Source organism: Echiichthys vipera (genome assembly GCF_963691815.1).
Source record: "Echiichthys vipera genome assembly, chromosome: 5".
In the NCBI taxonomy this organism is placed as follows: Eukaryota; Metazoa; Chordata; class Actinopteri; order Perciformes; family Trachinidae; genus Echiichthys; species Echiichthys vipera.
In genome coordinates this window covers 25,614,926-25,638,460 of record NC_139830.1, presented here as the reverse complement: position 1 = coordinate 25,638,460, position 23,535 = coordinate 25,614,926, and the positions used below count along the sequence as shown (strand labels likewise).

General features: G+C 37.5%; 1 protein-coding gene across 1 annotated transcript in view; it reads right to left on the bottom strand.

The window, feature by feature from the left end:
• Positions 1–15,491: 15,491 nt before the first annotated feature.
• The window catches only part of nectin1b (nectin cell adhesion molecule 1b), a gene marked incomplete at its 3' end in the record, with an annotated part of 164,324 nt that continues 156,280 nt past the window's right edge, over positions 15,492–23,535 (bottom strand). The window contains exon 10 of the mRNA XM_083913856.1: positions 15,492–15,731. Within this exon, the coding sequence (XP_083769982.1) occupies positions 15,492–15,731 (240 nt within the window). The remainder of the gene's footprint in view (positions 15,732–23,535) is intronic.

Sequence of the window (23,535 nt, the reverse complement as noted above, 5' to 3'; positions counted from 1 at the left end):
GAGAGGGATAGTTACATTACTTTTCCACAGATCGTTACCACATTAGATCCCTGGATAGGAACATCCTGGCAACAACTCTGCAAAGTTGGTGGTGTGTGTCGCAATTTTGTGCTTAGGTCAGTGGTGAGTGGTTGATCATATAAGGCGTCTGACTTTGCCACTGGACACCATTGTTGCCACGGTACACCTCCAAACAGTTTTAGTTACCTAAACCGGACCTTAAAGGGGAAATGCACTGACTCTCTCCACCACCAAGTCGGACATGGGGTGACAGAGCCTTCTCCACCGCTGCCCCCTCCCTCTGGAACTCACTCCCCAAACATATCCGTGACTGCACCAACCTGCCAATGTTCATATCACTAAACAAAACTCACCTCTTCATAAGTGCTTAATGCATTTATTTCTAGTGTGTTGTTTCATATTTTGTTGATCGTCTTTGAGTATTTTTAAGAGCTATATGGATAAAATGCATTTTTTAATCAAAATTAGTTTTTGGTGTTGTTCTATCAGAATGCACAATAGTGTGCATGTGTTCCTGTTATTGTATCCAATAAATACTTTGGAAGTATATTTTAAGCAAGCCACCTGCATTGATTACACCTCAAGCCATTGGGGAATTCAAAATAAAATTTTGCATTTTAAGTAGACCTTTGTAACATGCAAATGCTAATCTACCTGCAAAACTTGCTCTGTTCTAATGCCATACATTAATTGGTATTACTGAAGGCTGTGTTACTTAAATGTCCGTTACACAGATATTAGAAAGACAAAGCAAATTAGGGAAGAGCATAAGAATAGCAGAGCGATGCGTTACATGAAAGTGACACAGAGGATTTGTTCCAGGAGACTTCCCCCAATCCAATCAAGTGGGCTTTTCTGGATGAGTTCTCAAGCGATTCTTGCATCTCTCAGGAGAAAGCACTCAATTTAACCTGTCCTTCAGTCATGAGGAAATCAGCTTTTTTGTTACAAGTATAGTACTCTGCAGGACTCTGTAGTTTGTACTGCCCACACAGACAGACTAACAACAACATCACTGAATGGTTCTAATAGAATATGAGGGAGGTGCTCGTATTATGTCACTTTGTCATGTTCTTGTTTGTTCTAGTGAAGTGGATGCAGAGATCACTCAAATTCCAGATATTTTGTGCATATATTTTTCACAAGATGATGCTTGTTACTCTGATGGGGTGACACCACAAACATGTGTGACTAACTGGAAGCTTTGTGTTTTTTTTTCTCTAACTATTGATTATAAAATATGATCCTGATAAGCCTGAAGGGCAGACATTAGCACAACAAAAACATCTATTCCATAATCAAAGCATAATCAGCAGGAAGTGGACACAGGAACACAGCCACCTCTCAATGTAATACAACATGCAGCCTGACACGGTTGCCAGGAAACAATGTACCTGACATGACTAATGGTAAGCTGTATGATCTTTTTTTATTAGATTTTACTGTATTGTACAGCTGATAATTTTAATCTTTCCACTCCCTATTTACACCACGCCTTTTCTGAGTAACATTTCTCATACAAGAAAAAATATGAATATAAATTGCACATTGGCATTGTTTAAATTTTTATATGTCATTAAAAAACTACCAACATGTAGCTGCTGATTAGTAAGGTAAGAGAGAAGAAAAAATTGTTCGAATAGCAAAATGTTTTCTGTATAGTTTGAAACTTCCTATAAAGTCAGATATTGAACTTTAAATGTAACACAGAGGACACACTCTAAGAAATGATTCAGGAGGTTAGTTAGTTTGACTTAAAAAACATGAGCTTTTTCAGCATGAAAAATACAATTTGTTACATGTCCATTGTTTTATTAAGTTGATAACTTATTTCAAGTAGTTGATCAAAATTAAAAATGAAGAAAGATGTCTTAACTCAGAAATATATTGATTTTGGACAAGCATTTCTGCTTTCACTTAACAAGGAACGGTATTAAGTTAATGAAACTTAATATTGTATTATAATATTAAGTTAGTGCAGCTTCCTTTCATGTGTGCATGTGGTGACCAGCAGCCATTTTATGCTGCCAGACTACCCCAGCAACGGCCAGAGGGAGCCATCCGAGCCCACAAGGAGTGAAGGTCAGCTCAGACTAACTTTACTTGGTGAGTAAATGTTTTTTTTTTATGTTATTAATTCTATTTGCAACAGCAAGTAACTATCAGCGCTCAGTCACAACACTAAAATTGAAATGTCGCAGCATGCTTTGTCCTCGGCTTTTAGCTAGCTAGCTAATGTCTTCAAAGTAACTTAACTTTTAACGTTAGAAGTGTGTTAGAGTAGGCTACAAGGTGCCTAAACTTGCGGTCCCAGAACAGCTGCGGGCATGAATTTTCAGCCCTCGCGTTTGCAGACACATAAATGAGCTTGCATTGGTGAGTAATATGTTGTGGAAAGGCACTAGCCGTCAACCGCTAATGCTAATAATGATAAATGAACAGGGAAGCGCTAGTCGTTAGCCGCTAACGCGCCAACTACACCAGGCTGTTTTTGTTTATTTAGAATGTGAAATAGTTGTGGCTTTTTTGTGAATTTATCACATCATTTTTATCCACCGGAATTTCCTAATCTCTGCCATTTTACTTTCATTACATTGTGCTTCAGTGAAATTCATTAACTTTAAAATGCTGTCCTCCTACTATTGTCATTTGCCATAGAAAAAAATGTCTTTAAACAGATGTATATAATGGTCTTTTCGATTTGCAGTAGGATTTGTAGAAGTTTATTTTTTCTTTCAAAAATAAGTAAGAAAATGTCAGTCTAATGGAAAAGCTAACTTCTTGAAGTAATGAGCAGCATAGAACTTTCCTGTATGCTGGTTAATATTGCAAATTTGATAAAGACCAAATCCAGTGCTTGTATCTCAAATAAATTGCAGTGTTAATATTCTCCTCTGATACTGAATGTTTAGGAGATGTGACTGCATGTATTCTATAACTTAAACTTAAGAGAATAGTTCATTATTTCCTTGCCCTCATGCTGATGGAAGTTCGGGTGAATTTTTTGAATCCATGAAATACTCCCAGGGATTCAGGGGAAAACAGATTACAGTATTCACCCAATTGTGACAACCTTAAGAAGGATATTGTGTACCAAAAAATGTTAAATTACTCAAAACAAAAACATAAAAATGCCCTCAAACTGCTTGTTTGCCTTAATCAAAGTACCCTGAAGTGTCCATGCAGAGTTGAAAAGACATCATTTACATTTTATTTGCCAATATCTACACTGTTGCTGCACACCTCAGAGCTGAGCGTGTGTGCACAGTCCCCACACACCAGTCAAGATGGTGTGTGCACGCACACATGACCGTGGCTGTATGCTAAGATGTACAGTGAGGCTTTAGTATAAAATCACGGAGTAAATTAAGTCTTTTTCAAGTCAACTCTGCATGTGGAGAATTCAGGAGATGTAGATTAAGGCACATGAGCAGTTTGAATGCATTTTTATTTTGTGAAATTTAACATTTTTCGGTAGTCACAATTTAAATCTTTTTTTGTGGAAGAATGCTGCAAGCTGTTTTCCTCTGAATCTCCAGAAAGATTTTATGGCTCCAAAAACGTTGCTCAACCTGCCACCAGCATAACGGTGAGTATATGACAGATTTTTCATTGAAATGGAACAACTCTTTAAGTGATGTGTTTTCACATACAGATGCTCCAATGTCTCAAGCCAAACTTCGGGTCATTCTTCAGGACCATGATATACGCAAACTGGACTTGCCTCATGGAATTCCTGAAACTGTGGAAGAACTTGAGTCAATTGTGAAAGAGACATTTAAGCTTGATGGGAACTTCACTTTGCATTATAAGGATGCTGATTTTGGAGAGGAATATTTCTCCCTTTCCTCAACAAGTGACATCAAGGACAAGGACTCTATTAAGGTGTTTCACATTGTTGAACCTCCCACATTGACTATGACCTTCACTGATGTGGACTATCCTGTTGAAAGTGCAGCTGAGACCTCCATCACAAGTGCAGATGCAGCCTCAGTCAATTATACAGAGACTTTCAACTATTCTTCTACCAGCACTTGCTCTTCTGGATCACAGGATACAGTGATACTTTCATCCTCTGAACATGAGCGTTCACAGCGTTGGCCAACTGAATTCCAAATACCTCGCTTTGCCTACGACACAGAGCTTGTGCTTGCCGCAGGAAATGAAGCTTTCAAGAAAGATGGAATTCATGTCAACTTTACCACAATTCTTCCAGACATCCTTGAGAAACTGGCAGAGAGCATGTTTCAGTATGTTGCCTACCCAACAAACGCACATAGGGCTGATGTTGCTGAAGCACTGATTCGCAAGCATCCTTGCCTAAAAGAGCCAGGATCGTATAATGGAAGCTATGGATGGCAACAAAGACTAAAATATAAAATGGGCAACTATACATCTAAATTGAAAAAGGTTGGATGTCTTGAGCTTGAGGTCAACACTCTGTCAAAGAAGCGAGGACATGAGAAAGCACCGGCAAAGAATATCAAAAAGCCAAGAAAGGCAGAGGTGAACTTTTTACCTCCTCACCCACAAGGAGAAACAGAAAAAAGTTTGGAACATGAGAGATTGGATCTCCTTAGTGAAGTAAAGAAGAGGAACAATCGCCAGATCATCAGTGAAAAAATGGCAAAAACATTTTCAATTCGCAGACAGGAAGTTGTCAATGTAGCACCACCAGTCAGTGGCTTAAAGGACCGATGGCCTGCTCTTTTCAATGCAGCTCAGGTAAATATTTTTTCATGATATGGTTTGCATTATTTGCTATATTGAAATCAATTTCACTACATTAACAAATTGTGCTTTTTTATTTGTGCCTTTTTATTTTTATACAGATAAACGAAGAATTCAGAAGAGTCACTACAGTTAACTTGGAGACAACATTTATGGCGAAACTGGACGAGTACACCCCAAAGATCATGTCCTTTGTGTTGTCAAGGGGAGGGGCTGCAAGAGTGGCTATTCAGCGCATAATGAAGATGCTGCAAGAGGTATGAATGTATATAACGTGGTTCATATCAAATAGAACACCTTCCCCCCCCTCTTCCTCCCCTCCTCTACCCGTTTTTCTCTTTCTCTCCACCACTGCTCCTGCTTGTTGTCTTTTCCTTTTACTCCTCTTCTGCTCCTTCCACTCCTCTCCTCATCCTCTCCTCCATCCTCCTCTTGTTCCTCTTTGTTCTGCTCCTCCTCTCTCCCCCCTCCTCGTATGCTGCTTTCCTCATCCTCTCTTCCTTTTCCTCCTCTTCTCTTCCTCCCCCTTTTCTCCTCATGCTTCACAGCAAAAACTCAAAATCTTACAAAGAATATTTGTCATATTTCTTCTCAAAATGTGTCATTACTCTTAAAATTAAGACATTACCTCAAAGTAAGCTGTTTTTGACTTATTTTCAAGTTGAATTTCACCCATTAATGCTAATTTTTCACTTGAAATACGTAAAAAAAAACTCTGCCCCCCCCCCCCTTCTCCTCATCCTCACTTCCTCCTCCTTGTCTGCTCATGGCCCCAACATTTCCTCCCCTCCTCTTCTCCTTGTGCTTCTCTCATCCTCTCCCACTTTCACATGTCCTTGTCCTCTTCTCCTTTTTGTTTTGTTTTAGTTTTGAAAAATCATCGGTAAAAATGTGTATGAACCCTGATTAGACATCCTTCCTCATTGAGGAGTATTTTTATACATATTTGTTGTCGTCTTATTCACAGGATGATTCTGTGGAAATGAGGAGAGAGGTTGCGATCCGTGGAGTGATGGTGTACCTCGGAGAAAAGGAGGAGAATCTCTTTAAAGAGCAGTTGGTAGGTAAATCTGGCACAGAAAAACTATACTTTGTGTTAGTCTTGTTTTTAATTGTTACTCGTGTTTAATTCTGACATTGATTCTGACCTATTTATGCTAGGTTGATGGAGATCTCACTTCTGAAGTGTTGAAGATAATTGTAACCAGAGGTGTCACATCTGATCCAGCCAGCGCACAGATTGTGATTGAGGGAACAGAAGTCCTGGAAGACGTAGACGTACCCAGAGCCTGTGCCCTACTAATGGGGCTGATCTACTCACTCAATCTCAGCTACCCGAAGGAACTGAGAAACACTTTTGAAGTGTTTCAAAAGGTGTTCCTTGAGCTGGATGGTCTGAAAGCAAGTCCGAAGGTAATGTCTCTGAAAAGTAAACTGCTGTACTAAAAAATGTGAAGACTGTCCACTTATTGAGCAGGAAATGTTGCATTTATGTTTATACATTGTGTTTGTACATTTTAAAAGTTTTTGTGTGCTTGTTTAAAGTAATTGAAGTACACGTTTACACCTGAAGTACACTTGAAGTTCAGTAAAAGTTAATGTCTCAGCTAAGATCTAAAGTAAAATGCTGTACTAAAAATGTGAAGAATTAGGGTGTCCACTAATTCTGCAGTAAATGTTGCATGCGTTTTATACATCACATCTGTACATTTGGAAAGTTTTGCTATATTACTTTTTATTCTGTCACAGATGTATCATATAATCACTCAAAGATGAAAACGGTTTCTAAAATGTGCAAGTTCATCACACTGTTTATATTTAAGTACATTATACTGTGAGTATATTTTTCACAAGGGGAATTGAGTGATTGTTGATGGTTTCTGTTCTTCAAGTGCTGATATCGCACAGAAACAGGATATTTTGGCAGGTCTTTAGTGTTTACCAAATCTGCAACAATGTCATTCACCTGATATTGCTGGTTCATTGCAATAAAATTGTTATTGATTAGAAGTTTACAATAAATACATTGACAGTAAAACTGCAATTGCCAATTTATTCTGACTTAAGTGAAATAAGTTACTTATACTCAATAAAATTGAGGTAACAATTTGCATTGACTTTTCTGAGTTGAAGGAAATTAAAATAAAGGCATTATAGCAACTTAAATAGAGTAATTTGACTACTTATTAACACTAAATCTTTGATATAAAAATTGAGTTGGTTCAACATAATTAAGCTTGAAGAGGACAAAACAAGTTGTGTTGGTTGTACTAAACTAATTGAGTTAATCCAGCTATAAAAGTCTCATGGAAAATACTCAATTATGGCTTAGTTGGAATTACTTAAAAAGATAAATGCAAATTGTTACAACAATTTTTTTAAGTTGAGCCAGTGTATTTTTTTTTAGAGTGCATTTAAAAATAGCTCAATACACACATACACTTAACAGAAACCATTCAAAAACAACATCAGGCTTGCTTTCAAGTACCATATCGTATTTTGAATTTCAAAAATTAGCATTAATGTTTTGCTCTCCAACTGGTGGTGCAGTTTAAAGGTGCTGAGTTTGGTGTTCTGCTGACTTAAACTGTTACTATACAACAGCTGCTCACCTGAAACTCTATTCTATTTAAAGTCATTTCTTTGTGTTAAAGATACAACCTTGAGCCAAAAAAAAATACTGACAAAGTGTGGACTTTAATGGATGTTCATTGTAATCGAGACTGTCCTCCCAAAAAGGACTGCATCAGTCCTTTGTTTGGTCAACAAAATATCAGACTTGAACCCTATTCGGACGGGATTAGTTTAATTGGGGGACGGCGGGAAAATGATTTTTATCAGTGGTTTTAGTCCTGTCTGAATTTGCCATGTTAGTAATTATTACGGAGAATGTTAGTAAAAATTATGGCAATTTTCACCTTCTCTAAAACGGTCAGAAGATCAGAAAAAGCTTCTATGCTATGTTCTAGACTAACAATGTATTTTGTTGTATTATATTACCAATTTACAACTCTTTATAATTTGTTTCCATCCTCAGTCTGATTTTGCCTTCACTCTAACTAATTCCCATGTGCGAGTGGGATTTGTTTTCCCTAACGAATCACTAGAGACCAACGCATCCACCAGTCAACACTGATGTGTAGTTGCAAACATACTGGTTTTACCAGGGTTGTGGAGCAGAGTAAAAACTAAAAAACTATCATGACAGCTAACATCGAGAAGACTACTGTGGCACTGATTGACTAGTCGTTATTCCCCCCGGAGGTGCTCCTTGGATCAATTGCTTTTTCAACTGATGCTCAGGCAGCACACCATTGAATATTTTGCTACTTACTACTACTACTAATAACCACAAAAACAGCTACTCACAATTGTGCACACCATCCATGTGTCTGTATTTGCTATGGAGTGTCTGTATATCCCACACTGTTATGAGCAACACATGGAATAACTTCCATGTATAAGTATTCAATATGTTGGGAAAATGTTGTTGGGATCTGGAGTGAGCTGAAACCGCTTTTGTAAAAGTTAACAGCAGATTCAGTGTTCTGTTCAGTTTTATTTTGATCATCTGAGTAGCAGTTACTGACTGTATGTGTACTTCTGCTGACTCACTGACTCTCTGAATTCATTCTGAATGAATACAATTGTGATAAAACTGCCTCAGCACTCACATCTCATGGCTATATACAGTATTCTACCATATCAGTTACTTTAAGTGTCCCCCAGAGGTTGATGGTTTGAATATATTTTCCCTTCAGCCTCCCCGAAGGCTACATTTTCTAAAACCACAGTTTCTCCTTATACAACGAATAGTGTCCACTTTTACTGTAATAATAGCTTTGCAACTTTCAAAGAATGGTAGATGTTTATGGAATCATTCAGTTGGGCCTGAAGTATCGCTGAGACTTGTTGCAGGGAGACAAGGACACCATCATGAGTCAAACTGATTTAGGATGTCGCTTACATTGGTGAGACCAGCTTTAATATACAGCATATGAAAATATGATGGTGCTCTGGATTAACATCTACCAAAATGTCATATTATTCATGCACAAAATACACCCATTTCCAAAAGAGTTGGGACGCTGTGTAGAATAGAAATAAAAAGAGAATGCAATGATTTGCAAATCATTGAAACCCCAGATGTAATTAAAAATAGCATAAAGACAGCAATTCAAATGTTGAAACAGAAAAAATGTAATTGTTTAAAAAAAATGTTACCCTCATTTAGAATTTGATCCCAACAACAGGTTTCAAAACAGTTAGGATAGCGTCATGTTTACCATTTTGTTGCATCCCCTCTTCTTTTAACACTCTAAGCATTAGGGAACTGAGGAGACCAATGCTGTCATTTTGAAAATGGGATGTTTCCCCATTCTTGCTTAATGTAGGATTTCAGTTGCTCAAAAGTCACCGTTGTCATTTTTTGCATTTGATAATGTGCCAAACATTTTCAATGTGTGACAAGTCAGGACCACAGGTAGGCCAGTTGAGCAAGCGGACTCTTCTAATACGGAGCCATGCTGTCGGAATACATGCAGACATGCATGTGATTTGGCATTATCTTGCGGAAATAAGCAAGGCCTTCCCTGGAAAAGACGTTGTCTACTTGGCAACATATGTTGCGTCAGCATCAATGGAGCCTTCACAAATATGCAGGTCATACATGCCATGTGCACTACTGCACCCCATACCATCACAAATACTGGCTGAACTGTGCACTAAAAACAAGCCATATGGTCTCTCTCCTCTTTAGCCCGGAGAATGCAGTTTCCATGATTTCCAAAAGGAATTTCAAATTTTGACTTGTCAGACCACAGGACAGTTTTCCACTTGGCCTCAGTCCGTTTGAAATGAGCTCCGGTCCAGAGAAGGCTGCAAGTTTTCTGGATCTGGTATATATATGGTTTCCTCTTTGCACGGTAGAGTTTCAACTATGTCAATGTTTCAATGTGCAAATCATCACATTCAGTTTCTATTTGGATTTCCCAACTTTTTTGGAAACTACTAAAATACTAAATCATTAAAGGTGGATAGTCAGAAAAGCAATAGAGCCTTTCAACAATACAACAGAAATTAAATAACTGAAAGTATTTCGACATGGTTGATAATAAATTAAATGTTATTCCATTATTCAGACAGGAAACAAACAAAATATCAATAATATAATGAACAATGACTGAAACAGTATTTGTAATAGTGCTTCTAGATTATCAGTTAATCATTTTAATGTCAATTGTCTCTGATTGTCTTATTGGCTGTATCCCATTAAGTGGTCTTTACAGTGCTTTTGCATGTTTTTTCCATTTACATGTTCTTTGTTTCATTTGTGTTGGGTGTTTTCATTTGATATCACTACCATAGATATGAGGCAGTTTGGCCCTACTCCACCTCCTAGTTGGCTCAGTAGGTAAGCTGGAAGATGGCTCAGTATGGAGCGACAATGGTAGGGGGTAGTATTAAAAGATCAATAACTCCACAAAAAGAGGGAGGTTTCGGTGTTGGATAGGTTAAACAAAAATAGGACCGTCACCTGCAAGACCAGTGTTCATGTCTCATGTGAAACCTGAAGTCAGTGCTGGCTTTTTAAGAAAACTTTCTTTCGTGGGGTTCGTAACGTTATTTTTTAGCTCAAACTATGACCTTTTTTAACCCAACCACAAAGTTTTGTTGTGTAAACCTAATCAAGTAATGTTTTGTTTTTGTAAATAATGACATAAAGGGTCCTGACCAAGCTGCTAGTGGTGGATGTAGCAGACCCCTTCTAAACCCATATCGGTGAGACTGATAACCACTGATAATACCCATTTAATGAAGTGAAGCATTCTAAATGGATAACATTACTGCTGCCAATCTAAAGCATTCTTTTTTTCAATTAATTTCTTCCAGGCAGCCATTGTTTTATGATAATATACTGTAACGTACAACATTGACTGGATTTTATGGCTGAAGAGGAATGAGTCCACATTTTTAAGAATTTTAATAGATTTATGGTCCCTGAGTAGTTTGGGTATGAAGGACACTCTTATATTTGAGCACACTAGACCGTCTCTTCAGAAATCTGAATCTCTGAAATTGTAGGAGCATAAGAAGGGTTAGATAAATAACTGTAGAATATTAAGTGCAAATGACTTCCTTAAACACACCAAGTGGAATGCTGCCTATGGCCAAGAAACCAAATTAGAACAAAGTAGCCTGTTCAGTGAGTTGCAGACTTTCAGGTCGAAGATTTACCCAATGCCTTTAAACTAATTCATGGTGGCCATAGTTGCAGTTTTTTTTTTACCAACACACTGCTGAAATGGCTATCAAGAAACTTCTCTTGAACATAACATGTTTAAATAATAATCTGCAACATTTATACATTTATAAATTTGGATGGATTTTTATCGAAGGATCCAGTAGTTTTATTAAAGAATACTGAAAGACTATTATTATTATTATTATTATTATTATTAATAATAATAATAATAATAATAATATTATTATATTATTATTAATATATTATTATTATTATGGGATGGGATGTTTAAGACAACAAATCTTTCTGGGCAAGAGGTCTTCGAAATTCATGTCTGATTTTGTCCATTTCTGTTGCTGGGGGCTTGCTGTTGGCTACATATTCTCTACATACATCAAGTAAACACACCCTTACTACTGACATGATTGCACACACACACACACACAAACTACAGAAAGGTGCAGGGTGGTCCTTAACAGCACTCAATAGCCAATCCTCAAATAGTGTAGAAATAGCAGTCATGCAATCGCTACACATATTTGGTCAAGGTAATTGATGAAAACATTTATTGTGAGTTCACACACAAGACATGCACCTTCTCTGTATTATTGTGCCTGCAGTTGAAATAATACAATCTCATATTTATACTAAGCAGCTGGACCCAGTATGGTGCTTATGTTGCGAAATGGCAAATAAAAACCACCAATGTTTTGTTTGGTCTCGGCCTCGGCCTCGGTCTTGGTCTCAACTTGAACCATTCTTGGTCTGGACTTGGTCTGTCTTGGTCTTGGTCTTGTGTTGGCCTTGATACTCTCTGGTCTTGGTAGTATCTTGGTCTCGGTTTAGACGCTAATAACAGTAATGATGTATTAGATACTAAAGATTTTATTTTGAAGTAGCCTACACAGAAGTTGTTTACTGCGTCTTCTCGCCAGATTGTGAGATGAGATGAATGTGAGAGCGAGATGCATGTCTGTCATTCTTAAGTTTGATCACTTCTTTGCCTGTAAACTGCATCATATTGAGCAGTAAATGTTCACAGTAAAACAAAAGCGTTTTTGGTTGTCATTCGAAACCATTCCACTAAATTATGGTGCCGAAATGCGGGAAGTCAAGTTTGTAGGACTTTGAACTGAAGTTTGAAGCTAGCAAAGCTAATGCAATGACGGAGCGCACATCGACAACAAACTGATTAACTCCGTGGAATGCTCTCAGTACTGTGGACCAAGGAGGAACATTTAACAGTTCACCTACCTGAAGTCATATCTGACTGTGGCAGCAGCCAGAGTTGTGGCAGGATTTACTATGACTGGCAATTATGATGCAGCAGTAAAATTGCTTTAGAACCGTTTTGGAGGAAAAAAACATTGTAAACAGCACACTTATGTCAAAGCTGCTGAGCCTAACTCCTGTAAAGAAATTGTCAGACGTAGGAGTCACCTGTATGCCATCATTCCATCCATCATCTTCAACCACTTGTTCCTGACGGGGTCGCGACGGCTGGAGCCGATCCCAGCTGACATTGGGCGTGAGGCGGGGTACACCCTGGATATGACACCAGTCTATCGCAAGGCAAATGACACCTGTATGACAAATGTGAAATACAGATCTGCAGTCTGAATTCCTTTTAGGAATTTACAGTGATACAAATGGATGCCTGCTATACTGTACCCAGTGCTTCTGCTGCTCATACCAGAAGCACTGGGCTGACGAACGCAGGTCAGACCTCAATGATGAATGGAAGGTTCATGTGCTCATCAAATCCCTGCAAAAAGAGGTCCAAAGCTGAGAGACAGAACTTCAGCTTTCCTGACCAGGTAACGCAGAAAGGGACATTCCACCGAATAACAGATTGTGTGAAAAGTTAAACCCTTTCAGTGAGAACAAAACTCAGCAACTGTTTGCAGTGCACAGTCGGTAATGTACTTCAGAACTTGTGACAGTGATAATGTACATAATATAACATAATGCTAATGACTGCTGGATGTGTAGGCAATTGTTTGCTACATATTAGCCATATCAACTTTAGACGGTGATAGTTTGCCTCTAAATGGTCAAAAAGAAACTAATGAAGTTTTAAACAATGTGAGAGACATGCAACATTGTGTTGACGATAGAATTACAACAACTAACATGGGTAGTTTGTGAAGTTTAATGTTAAACTGCATGACTTGTTTTTTGTTTTGTTCAGACATCAGATACATTGTTAATATTTACATCAAACATTACTCCAAATAAAAAAATGGTTAAATTGTTCCACATATTTTCATTATTTTAGCAACAAAAATAACTCAAAACCCTTATAATTATTCAGGTATTATCCTTCCACAAATATACACTAAATGACAAAATAAATGTGTGCTGTAGGTCTATACAGTATATATGTATATGTTTAAAAAAATAAAAAGTAAATGTTACAAAACACAAAACAACAAGGGTAGAGACAAACATGGCAATTATCTTCAGAACATTCAAAAATAATTCAATGTGACTAAAAACATAAGGATTTGACATGAATGAAAATGAATACATAAATGCCATTTTCAGCATACTATTCAGCAAATAGTAGCACTTACGCATAATAATAATAATAATAACAATAATAATAATAATGAAAAGAATGGATCTCATGAATAGTAAATGTGTCACAAAAAGTCAAAGTAGTGTTTCAGTGTTTTTTTTCAATGGCAGGTACAGCAATATCAAACTCCTTCAGTGGTAGGAACCGGAGACCACTGCTTAAACTAAATGCTAGAACACATATTAAGCCATTGCAAGACAACAAGGTGAGCAAAGGAGAAAGTCTCACAAGTTTTACTCTATCCCATTAACCACCATTAAGAGTAAACATTAAATTACCTTCAACACCTCAAGGATTTTTTATCACATTGAGCACAAACACAGGTATTTTTCCCCCCCAACATACATCTGACATGGCAAAAAATGTGAACTTCCAGTCTATGCAAATTTGCTGTGTCTAGAGGGCTTGTGTGTAGGAGGCAGTATCCTTATTGGCTTGTCAAGCACATTAGGTTATGTATGGTTTGAAATGAACAGTCACAGTGTAAAATGGAAGTGGAGGGCTATCGTATATAACCAAGCATTCTATAAAAAAATACAGTAGCAAGCTTTTCTCTTCAGTGTTTCTTAGACTGATCTGAAACTATTTAGGCTATATTAGTACAAATCATATTCAATAAGATATTTAAATATGTTAAATGTATGGGCTGTCCTTGAAAAAAAGTTTTCCCTTTACGTTTGAGTAGAACTACTGTATTTTTTTTTTTTTTTTTCCCAGGACAACCCAAATGTGATTGTCTTCACCTATTGTACCTAAAAGACAACGCTTGTTGGTTGATAACTCCGCACAAACACAAAGGACTTACAACGCAGTGGACCTCAAACTAGCCTCCATGAGGAACTCAAGTTTTCACTTACAGATATGGAAAAAAACAGCATATGGCAAGTGATGATGTAAACTTGGAAAGTGTAGAACATTGCCAATGAACTATGTTTATTTCCCATTAAAGTAGTTTTAATGTAAATGCAGGTATGAAAGCAAATGGACAAAAGGTGAATGTAACTATGTCTTTGGCAACTACTGTTGAATGATAATAATTATAATAACCTGGATGGGTGGATAATAATACATGGAGTAATAGCAGAAAGTAGATACTGTTGGATCTCAAGCCCTTTGTTTTTCTTCATAGCTAATGAGGATAACATTCGCTGTTAATAGTCCGAAATATCCAGTCAAACTCCATAACAGCAAAGCTATTATGAAAAGTAATGACGGATTCAGTTGAGAGACTGCCAATTCACATCTTCACATAACAACATTGTCACTAACTTTCATTAAAGGGGTAGTCCATGTCATTATAAATTGATAATTAGCTTCACAAATCAAATGGCATTCATTATTTTTTTCATCAGAACACACCCGATCAAACATACAGTACAGTATATGAGTTTCAAAGAAGCAAGCATATGATTGACAGACCATCAGAAAACAAACAAAAGAAGCACATTGCTATAAAAGGTCACTACCACTGTGGGAAATGTAAAACAAAATAAAATAAAATAAAACATCTTGAGTGATACAATGGCATATTCTGTACAGGGTTTAGGTGTTGGCAAGAAAAAGCAAAATACTCAAAGGTGAGGAAGCAATCAAAAACAAACAGGATGAGTGGGCATCGTGAGGGGTGAAGGGTGAAGGGAGAGGGTAGTTGGTGACAGCTATGTTAAGATCACAAGGTGAGTGGAGTCCTACAGACAGCCGCGGTGGAACAAGCAGTGCACAAAACACAGGGGAGGCAGGGCCACTAATTATTTTCATCATGGCAGGGGGCAAGCCCACACGTGTTTAAGCTTATAAAACAAACGAAAGCAAAGTGGGAATGGATGCACATCCGTTCAGCAGAGCTTTGTTTTCCATGAAGCGTTTGTGGCTCTATCATGTTGCCTCTTGCAGAGCTAAGAGTTATGTGGCATGTCACACGGATTGCTCCTTGGGGAACGGGAAAGGAGCTCGAGGGCCAGGGGCGGGGAAGCTCGTGTTGGAGTATGTGGGCTCATTGGCTGGTTGCTGCGTGTAGGATTGCTGAGGCAAGAAAGTAACAGGAGGGTAGGCTGCAGTGGGCTGAGACTCGGGGAAGTGTTCCATGTTACAGACGCGTTGATAGCTCATGTATTCAGCCGGGTTCAACAGCTCTTCTGGACGCATCCCAGAGTCCTGTGAGGAAAGGACAAAAGAAGAAGAAAGAAGACAACACTGCAGGGTCACAGGGTTTATGTGAGGAAGGCTGGCTGAATCCAAAGTGGAGCGTCATCACGTCAGAACTTTAGTCTTTAATTCAGCACAGTGAGGTTTACTAACCAGACATTAGAAACACTCTTTGGCAAAGTCCCACTTCAGCAGTATTTTTTCCTACTGATTAACAATAAAAAAAATTTTTAATTTTATCGAATTTAAACGTAATTTTAATAAATATTTATGCATATTCCACTCCACTGAACAACCATTATGCCAAAAGGCTTGGATAAACTAATATCTACTATATTCATGCTTTTATACTGCTTTGAGTTTTTAGAATTATATTTTTGTATCTTTTCTTGTGCTACCATCTGTATTAACATTTTTACTTTTATGTTTACAGTAGGAACATTGGGTTCCATTCGTCACAGGGCCATAGTATGTGTTCTTAAATATGCCATATGTGCATAACCAGCCACTAACTGTTTACACTAAGGAATCTGTTTTTATGAATCAGAATGGTGCAGATACAGATATCGGTGAAAACCGATTAAAGACAGCTGGAGTTTTGGTAATGTGTGTCTTCAGTGGCTAGAGGGATTGGATAGAGATACAGAAAATAGAGGAGGTGTTTGGTTTGGGGCTTGTGTCTCTTATCATGCATCAAATTATTTGGTCAGATTAAAATGATTGCATTTAGTTTGGTCACACTTACATGCCTACGATGATGACAATGTATTTCCCCAATAATATGGATCAAACTCCCAAAACTCTTGATCATACAATTCCCATAATGCAACTCAATGGCATCTTTCATTTGACACTAATTGACTGGCAAATGCCTACATCTATCAAACCCTATACCCCAAGTTTTTAAAAACAGGCTTTCTGATCATTATAGAGCTATTTGACTACTGAGTCTGTATTTTCTTGTGTTTTTTTTGTTTTTTTTGATCGTTATGCACAGAAACCTTGCACACTAAGTTAGGTGAGTTTTATTAATGTAGAATAGAATAGTACATAATAAACTTTAATTTCCCCATGGGGAAATTTGTCTTGGACTCATCAGAGCATAACCCAGTGATAAACATACATCAACAAGGCTATATCAGAGAACATATTACATAATGAATAGGAAGCATTGACAACATGACACAGGGGGGCCCAATTGGCACAAGGATGTAAAGTGCCCATGGAGCTCAGTTACACTTACAGAATAGATGGATAGACTCAGGATGGCAGTTAAAAACGTAAATGCATAAGTTAACATAAAAATAAGAATAATACATAAAATAAGTTTGTGGTGCAGCCCATGTTTATACCCATTTACGTTGTTTGTTAAGAAGGCTGATTGGGGACATAAGAGTTTTTGAAATCTGTTTAGTCAGTGCAGTGATGAACCCTGTATCGTTTACCTGATGGCAGCATCTCGTACTGTGAAAACAGGACATTGGAAGGGTCACAGAGATTATTTGTATTTGTTAAGAAAATGTTGCACTATGAGATAAGGAGATAAGAGACATTCAGGTGCTGACAAAGAAGCTGTTGTGTTTCCAGGTCTATTTCAGGATGCCTTATTGGTACAGAGTCCTGAACACAATCTACTGCCATTCTAGGCAGCCCACCGTGCCCACGTTTGGAGCAACCAAACCAAATCTAGACTTTTTTGACTGGGGTGGCCCAAGTGGGGCACTGACTTATGTAGGGGTGACACATCGCTGGAACGTCGGAATAACATTAACCCATAACGTTCCAACAGGCCATTGGCAGGCCCCCTTACTATTTGTCTTTTAGTGTGCGCTCAATTGTAAATCTAGAGTTAAGATGTTTGGTTACTGCCTTAGGTCTTCATTTGGTGATTATCCTAGAGGTCACAACAGGTAATGTTATACATCAAGCTCAAGTTTAAAAAAAATAAATGGTCTCACTACAAAAATGGCTACTGTAGGGACTAACAACATCACACATGAATACAGTTGGCTCACTGAATCCACAATCCCAAACTGAATCCCAAACTGTCTAGGACTATCATGAAGTGGGCATGCCTGTACTGGGGAGACTCATGGGTACACATAGAATCCATTTTTTATTCAGATATCCTAAGTGTCAAAAGTCCTTGCCAACATTCAGCCTAATTTGGAGTATTATTTATCACCCTTGCCAAAAAGCTAGCATGACATGGTTAGTACCAATGAATTCTTTAGATTATCTAGTTTCCTATGATACCAATATATGGTAGGTCCGCAGGTCTTTGACTTGGGTGGCAACCCCAGGCCACCCCCTAGAAATGCCCTGACTGTCGTGTCGGATCTATTTTTCCTGGTGAAGCTCGAGTCTCTGAAGTGTGATATTCACTTGTAAATTGATCTTAATACCTATATTAACATTTTGGATGATGACGTGTGCATTGATGGTGGCTAACAGTGGTCAAAAACCCCTCTGTTCCTTTTGCCCTCATTTATCAAACGAAAGTATGGCAGAAAAACGTGCGTACGACCATTTCCTGGCATTTATCAATTTGGACGTGAGCGGGAGCGACGATCAAATTTCAGCCTGTGTATTTGCGGTGCAGCACAGAAAAATCTGACTGAAAATAATGAACAAACCTCAGATGTCATTAAGCATAAGCAGTCACATATTAAGAACAGATAAAAACGGATTCTTACAATGAATAAAAAAAAATAAAAATTGTGGTTGGAGCAATTGATTGTACTCATGTGCGTCTGAAGGCACCATCCATGAATGATTACGCATTCATCAATCGCCAAAACTACCACTCGATAAATGTACAGGTGATTTGTGATGCCAAGCTATCGCTTTTAAACGTGGCGGCCAGGTGGCCAGGGGGGGACACACGATTATTTTATATTTCAAAACAGCTCGGCTCCAGCCCCCCGCGACCCCGACAAGGACAAACGGTTGAAGATGAATGAATGAAAAGGAAAGCGCACTGCAGAGCCAAAGTCATCTCCTCGTTAAGAGACTACCCTTGATAAATTGCATTAAATCAAACAAGGTATCATCTTGGTATGGTTCTTCTAGGTGATAAAGGTGTAACGGAATACCTAATAACCCCGCTTGCAAACCCCGCTACAAAGCAGGAGCGAAGGTTCAGCAGTGTGCACACACGCACACGGGTCACAGTGGAGCACTGCTTCGGGTTGACTGCCTCCGTTATTCTTTTCCATACAGCGTTTTTATGGGCCCCTTTTATTCCACTCTTAAGACTGCCAAAAAGCACATATTTATTTTGCTCCATCTCGGATGTCAGGATGCCGATCTGTGTGTCGGAAAAGTGTCTTTTCTTCCCAGCGTTTCTCCTCTCCATGTTTGACCTCAGTGGGCGAAGCCTCCGAAACAGCCGCCGCATTTATCAAGGCCCGCTCATTCGTACGCTGAGATTGGTCAGATACGAATGTTTCATAAATCACACTTGGGTCCTTTCCTATGACCAATTCTGCGCTCAGATCTGGCCCGTTTTCACGCAAGATTGATAAATGAGGGCCATTGTGAGGTTGTACTTATTTTGCGCAAAGACCTTAAGTCCCAAGCCCACTCCAAAATAACCAATCCTTAAAACTCCCTGCAGAGTCACAGAAGACATCAGCAACTGTTTTTACAGGATGAATAAATATCCTCATGAGGTGAAACAGCTGCAGTGCCCCTTCAAGCTTTTGAAATGTACATGACTTCATAAGGTAATGCTTCCCTGTAATTATTGAATTGACCTAAAATATCAGGACGGATTTGTAAGAAGCTCTTTAAAAGCAGACTGTAAAATATACTTGTCTTTCCTGTCCCTATCAAAATTATCCAAAACAATTGCAACCATTATTCTGCTGTTAATGTGCCTTGTACTTTGAAACATTTATTGTGTATATATTATAATTCAAAACACAGGGCTCCTATTGGTACTTGAAAGTTTAGAATGGTTTTAAGATCTTTAATGGAGCTGTGTCCTCATGTGGCCTCCATGCTGATGCCCTTTTGTAAATTTGTAATCTATTTACAGACCTGAGACTTGGAGTTCTGAGTTAGAGTAGTCTGTAGAAAAGTGCTGAAGTTCATATATTTATTTTGCATCCTTCAGTAAGAGCTGTGCACATTTTTACCCAAGGTACTGGCTATGGATGAAGAATACAAGGCTATGTTGTGCTTTGTGACAGCACATCCACTGAATTAAAAGACAATCAAACATCCCTCTTGTGACATGTACTGGTTAGATTTGACTTAATGAATATTTACTGACAAAATGCCTTCACTCAATTAAAATGATGGTCAGGCAGAGAATCAAGTTTCCAACACCACAATTGTATTTTGCTATTACATTTGTATTAACAACTCTATCCAGAATGTTCCCTGCTCATTCCAACAGAAGTGATATTACAGCAAATCACCAAAAAATAGAGGATATATATATATATATTTTTTTATTTATCTTGATTGCAGACTCAGCTCACTGATCTCAATCTGCACAGACATGAATATAGTGCTTTCAGCCTTAAACTGGTTTATGTGTTAATGTTGGCTTGGATTGGCTAAGATTCTGGCGTATTAAGAACACACATTGGTTGCTTTGAATAAGGGACATTAGGGTTATTTCAAGATATTTTCAGGGTCTACCAAACGATCAAAATCTAAGATCTTTCCAAAATTAAAATATTTGCAGGAAAATAAATAATACATCAATTTTTACCCCCAGCAGTTTTGTTTTTATAGAAAATGCAAATATGTGAAAAAGGGCAGGACGGGACAACATGATGATGATAATAATAATAATAATAATAATAATAATAATAATAAATAATTTTAGTTTTTTATTATTATCTAATAATGATATTACTACTACTACTGCTTCTACTACTAATACTAATAATGACAATAACAATTTTTAAGTGTATTAATAATATAATAATAATAATAATAATAATAGTTGTAGTTGTAATAATAATACTAGTAGTAATATAAATAGTAGTATTATTATCATCATTAAATAATAATAATAATAATAATAATAATAATGATAATAACAACAGATATAATAAAATAAAAATGCTTTTTTTAAATTGCATTGTTTGTGTGTGGCCACAAAGACCTAAACAGCTCCAATCTCAGCATTTCCTTTTAAGGAATTCCTTGAATATGTTTTCAAAGGAAAGAGGTGATGATGGAACACGACTTACAACTATGAAACCACAGTAATAATGAGCAGACATGCAAAAAGAAAAAACAAAACATGGATGAGAGTGAAAATGGAACTTACGAATATTCCTCAAGCATCTCTACATCTACGAAAACGATGATCCCAACTCTGAAAATGTTTCGGCAGAGCAACAAAACCACAAACAGACTTAGATCTGCCTAGAAATTCTTGCATGTGTTAAACAAAGTAAAGAAATGTGAACATTTAATTTACATAATATAGCTGTCATAGCTTAAAAATTGATTAAACAAATGGGGAATAAAACAAGAAATTTTAATGAGCTGGCCATAAACAAATCAAAGTTAATCTTATAAAAGCCCAATATGTGTGTTCTAGCTTAAAAATAAAGCTTAGATTATTTGTCTCAACTGAAAATCTATCTTCATTTAAATGAATTGCCCTTGCAGGGACATTAACAACATGTACTGTGAGAGATACAAAGAATTAAACCATGCTCAAAACACAAGATTATAATTTAAAATGACATTGTAAGGGATGGTAAGATAAGTGGATCTCAGGAAGACAAAAGGGTGAGCGGTGATCGTGTGTGAAGGTGATTTGGTGTTTTCACAGCAGAAGACATGCAAGTAAACCTCTCCTGACACACATGCTGGAGATAGAATCGTCTGGAAAGCCAATTTGCTTCAGGTCGGTATCAAGGACTGCTCAAGCAGCTGAAGAAAATGTTCTTCTTTATCAGCTTTTTCATTCCATTGCTTGCTAAGAAGACCTTGGCGATATCAAGCATAATTAAAACCAACAGTCTGAGGAGCAGTTTTCAGACCTGAATCGTCAGCAAACTGTTTCAGATAAAAGTCCATGTTAGGGCTATAGTTTAATTTTTGAAGAGTCAACCCAACCTGTCAGAAATGCTTCAATAAACCACCACCCAATAAACAATGAAAAATAGTTTGACAGTTTGTGATGATTATTTGTTTTCTTTCAGAGAGTATGTGTCTGTATATAAAGCTGGAGACAGTAGCCAGTTTTTGTTTTTGTTTTTTTTTGGAGGGGGGGGGGGGGGGTGTATGTTGTTTTTTGCCTGTATTCTAGGGAGGTTGACATTTTGGAGAAACATCAATTTTTACTGACAGAAATTAATACACACACACACACACACACACACACACACACACACACACACACACACACAGTAGATAGATCCTACAAAGAAACTGACTTTTCAGCAAAAATGTTTTCGTATCCTTTTACTTGATGATAATTAATACATCAAATCTGATCTATGTGCCTCTTTTATCATTAAATAAGGATGAGCGCCTGCTATTTATGTATCAAACTTGCATATATACAATGTGCAGCGCAGCAGGTGTTCAGGATTATCCAGTAGGTTACTTCCATCACAGAAGTACAGTAGAAAAGGTCAAATACATTTCGGGGAGGCACCACAGTGCAGTATGAGCTGCAGAGAATCACAAATTTCTATCAGCACACCCACACTCTGGTTTACATTTATAAGAGAACGGCTCACCAAGTGTTTTGGATAATAAAGAAAACTCATAAAAACTAGCCTGCTATCAGATTAAAAAAACATTTTGCGCTTCAGCTTTTTTGTTTATTCTACTACTGAGGGCATTCGAGTTGGACTTTTTTCAAATGCTTCACTTTGGGCCTTTAGACTTCTCCAGCCATGTTTCTGGTCATAAATTACTACTACTCATTACTATTGTCTGTAACTATTTGAAAAGTTCAGCCGGTTTGTAGTGTTTTTGGCTTCTTACACAAAAATAATTTTAAAATCTGCTATAATTCAAGATCTTTGTTTAAATTGGATGCCTCTGTATGGCTGTGTTCCAACTTTGACCTATAACTTATTTTAATCAATAGAAATGTTTTATGACTGTAGAATATTTCACCTTAGGGTGATCTACAGCAGAAGTCAAGCTGTCATTTTCTATTTCTAAGTATTTCCACTGTTTCAACATCAGACTCTGGGCAGCACGCCAAGAATGTCAATGACTGAGAATAATGGCATATCTAAAGACATAAATTCATGGATATGGAAAAGGACAAATAATTGTTTGAGCTAAAATAATCAAAGTGTCTTGTAAAATTATACACATTTTTTCAGCCTAAATCACAAAATTATGGAAACAGAGAGAAGACTGCCCTTTCCCTCTGGATGTTTAAATTAATGTAAGAAGTGGACATTATTTAAAACAAAATAGTGACTGAGTCCCCTGTTCAGATAAACGTGTTTCACTAGAGGGCTCTTACACATTGACCTGTGGTCACTGCCTGGTTCAAGCACTGAAACTGAATATAAGCTTAAGTGACGACAGACGTTGAATGAAAACATTGACCGTTGAATCTTCAGCGTTCACTCTAATATTTCCTCTTGTTTAAGACAGAAACAAATGCTAAATCTGCCGACACCGAGGATTTCAGTAATGTCTGGGGCAGAAATGTTGCTCTCCCTTGACAGAATGTTGTGAACTGAGACTGTGTCCTGGTGCCCAATAAAGGTTAATCTTATCTTAATAAAACATATTTATTTCTATAGAGAAACCTGTATTGTTTACTGATGATAGATCTTTTTTGTCGATGAAAAATCCACACTTT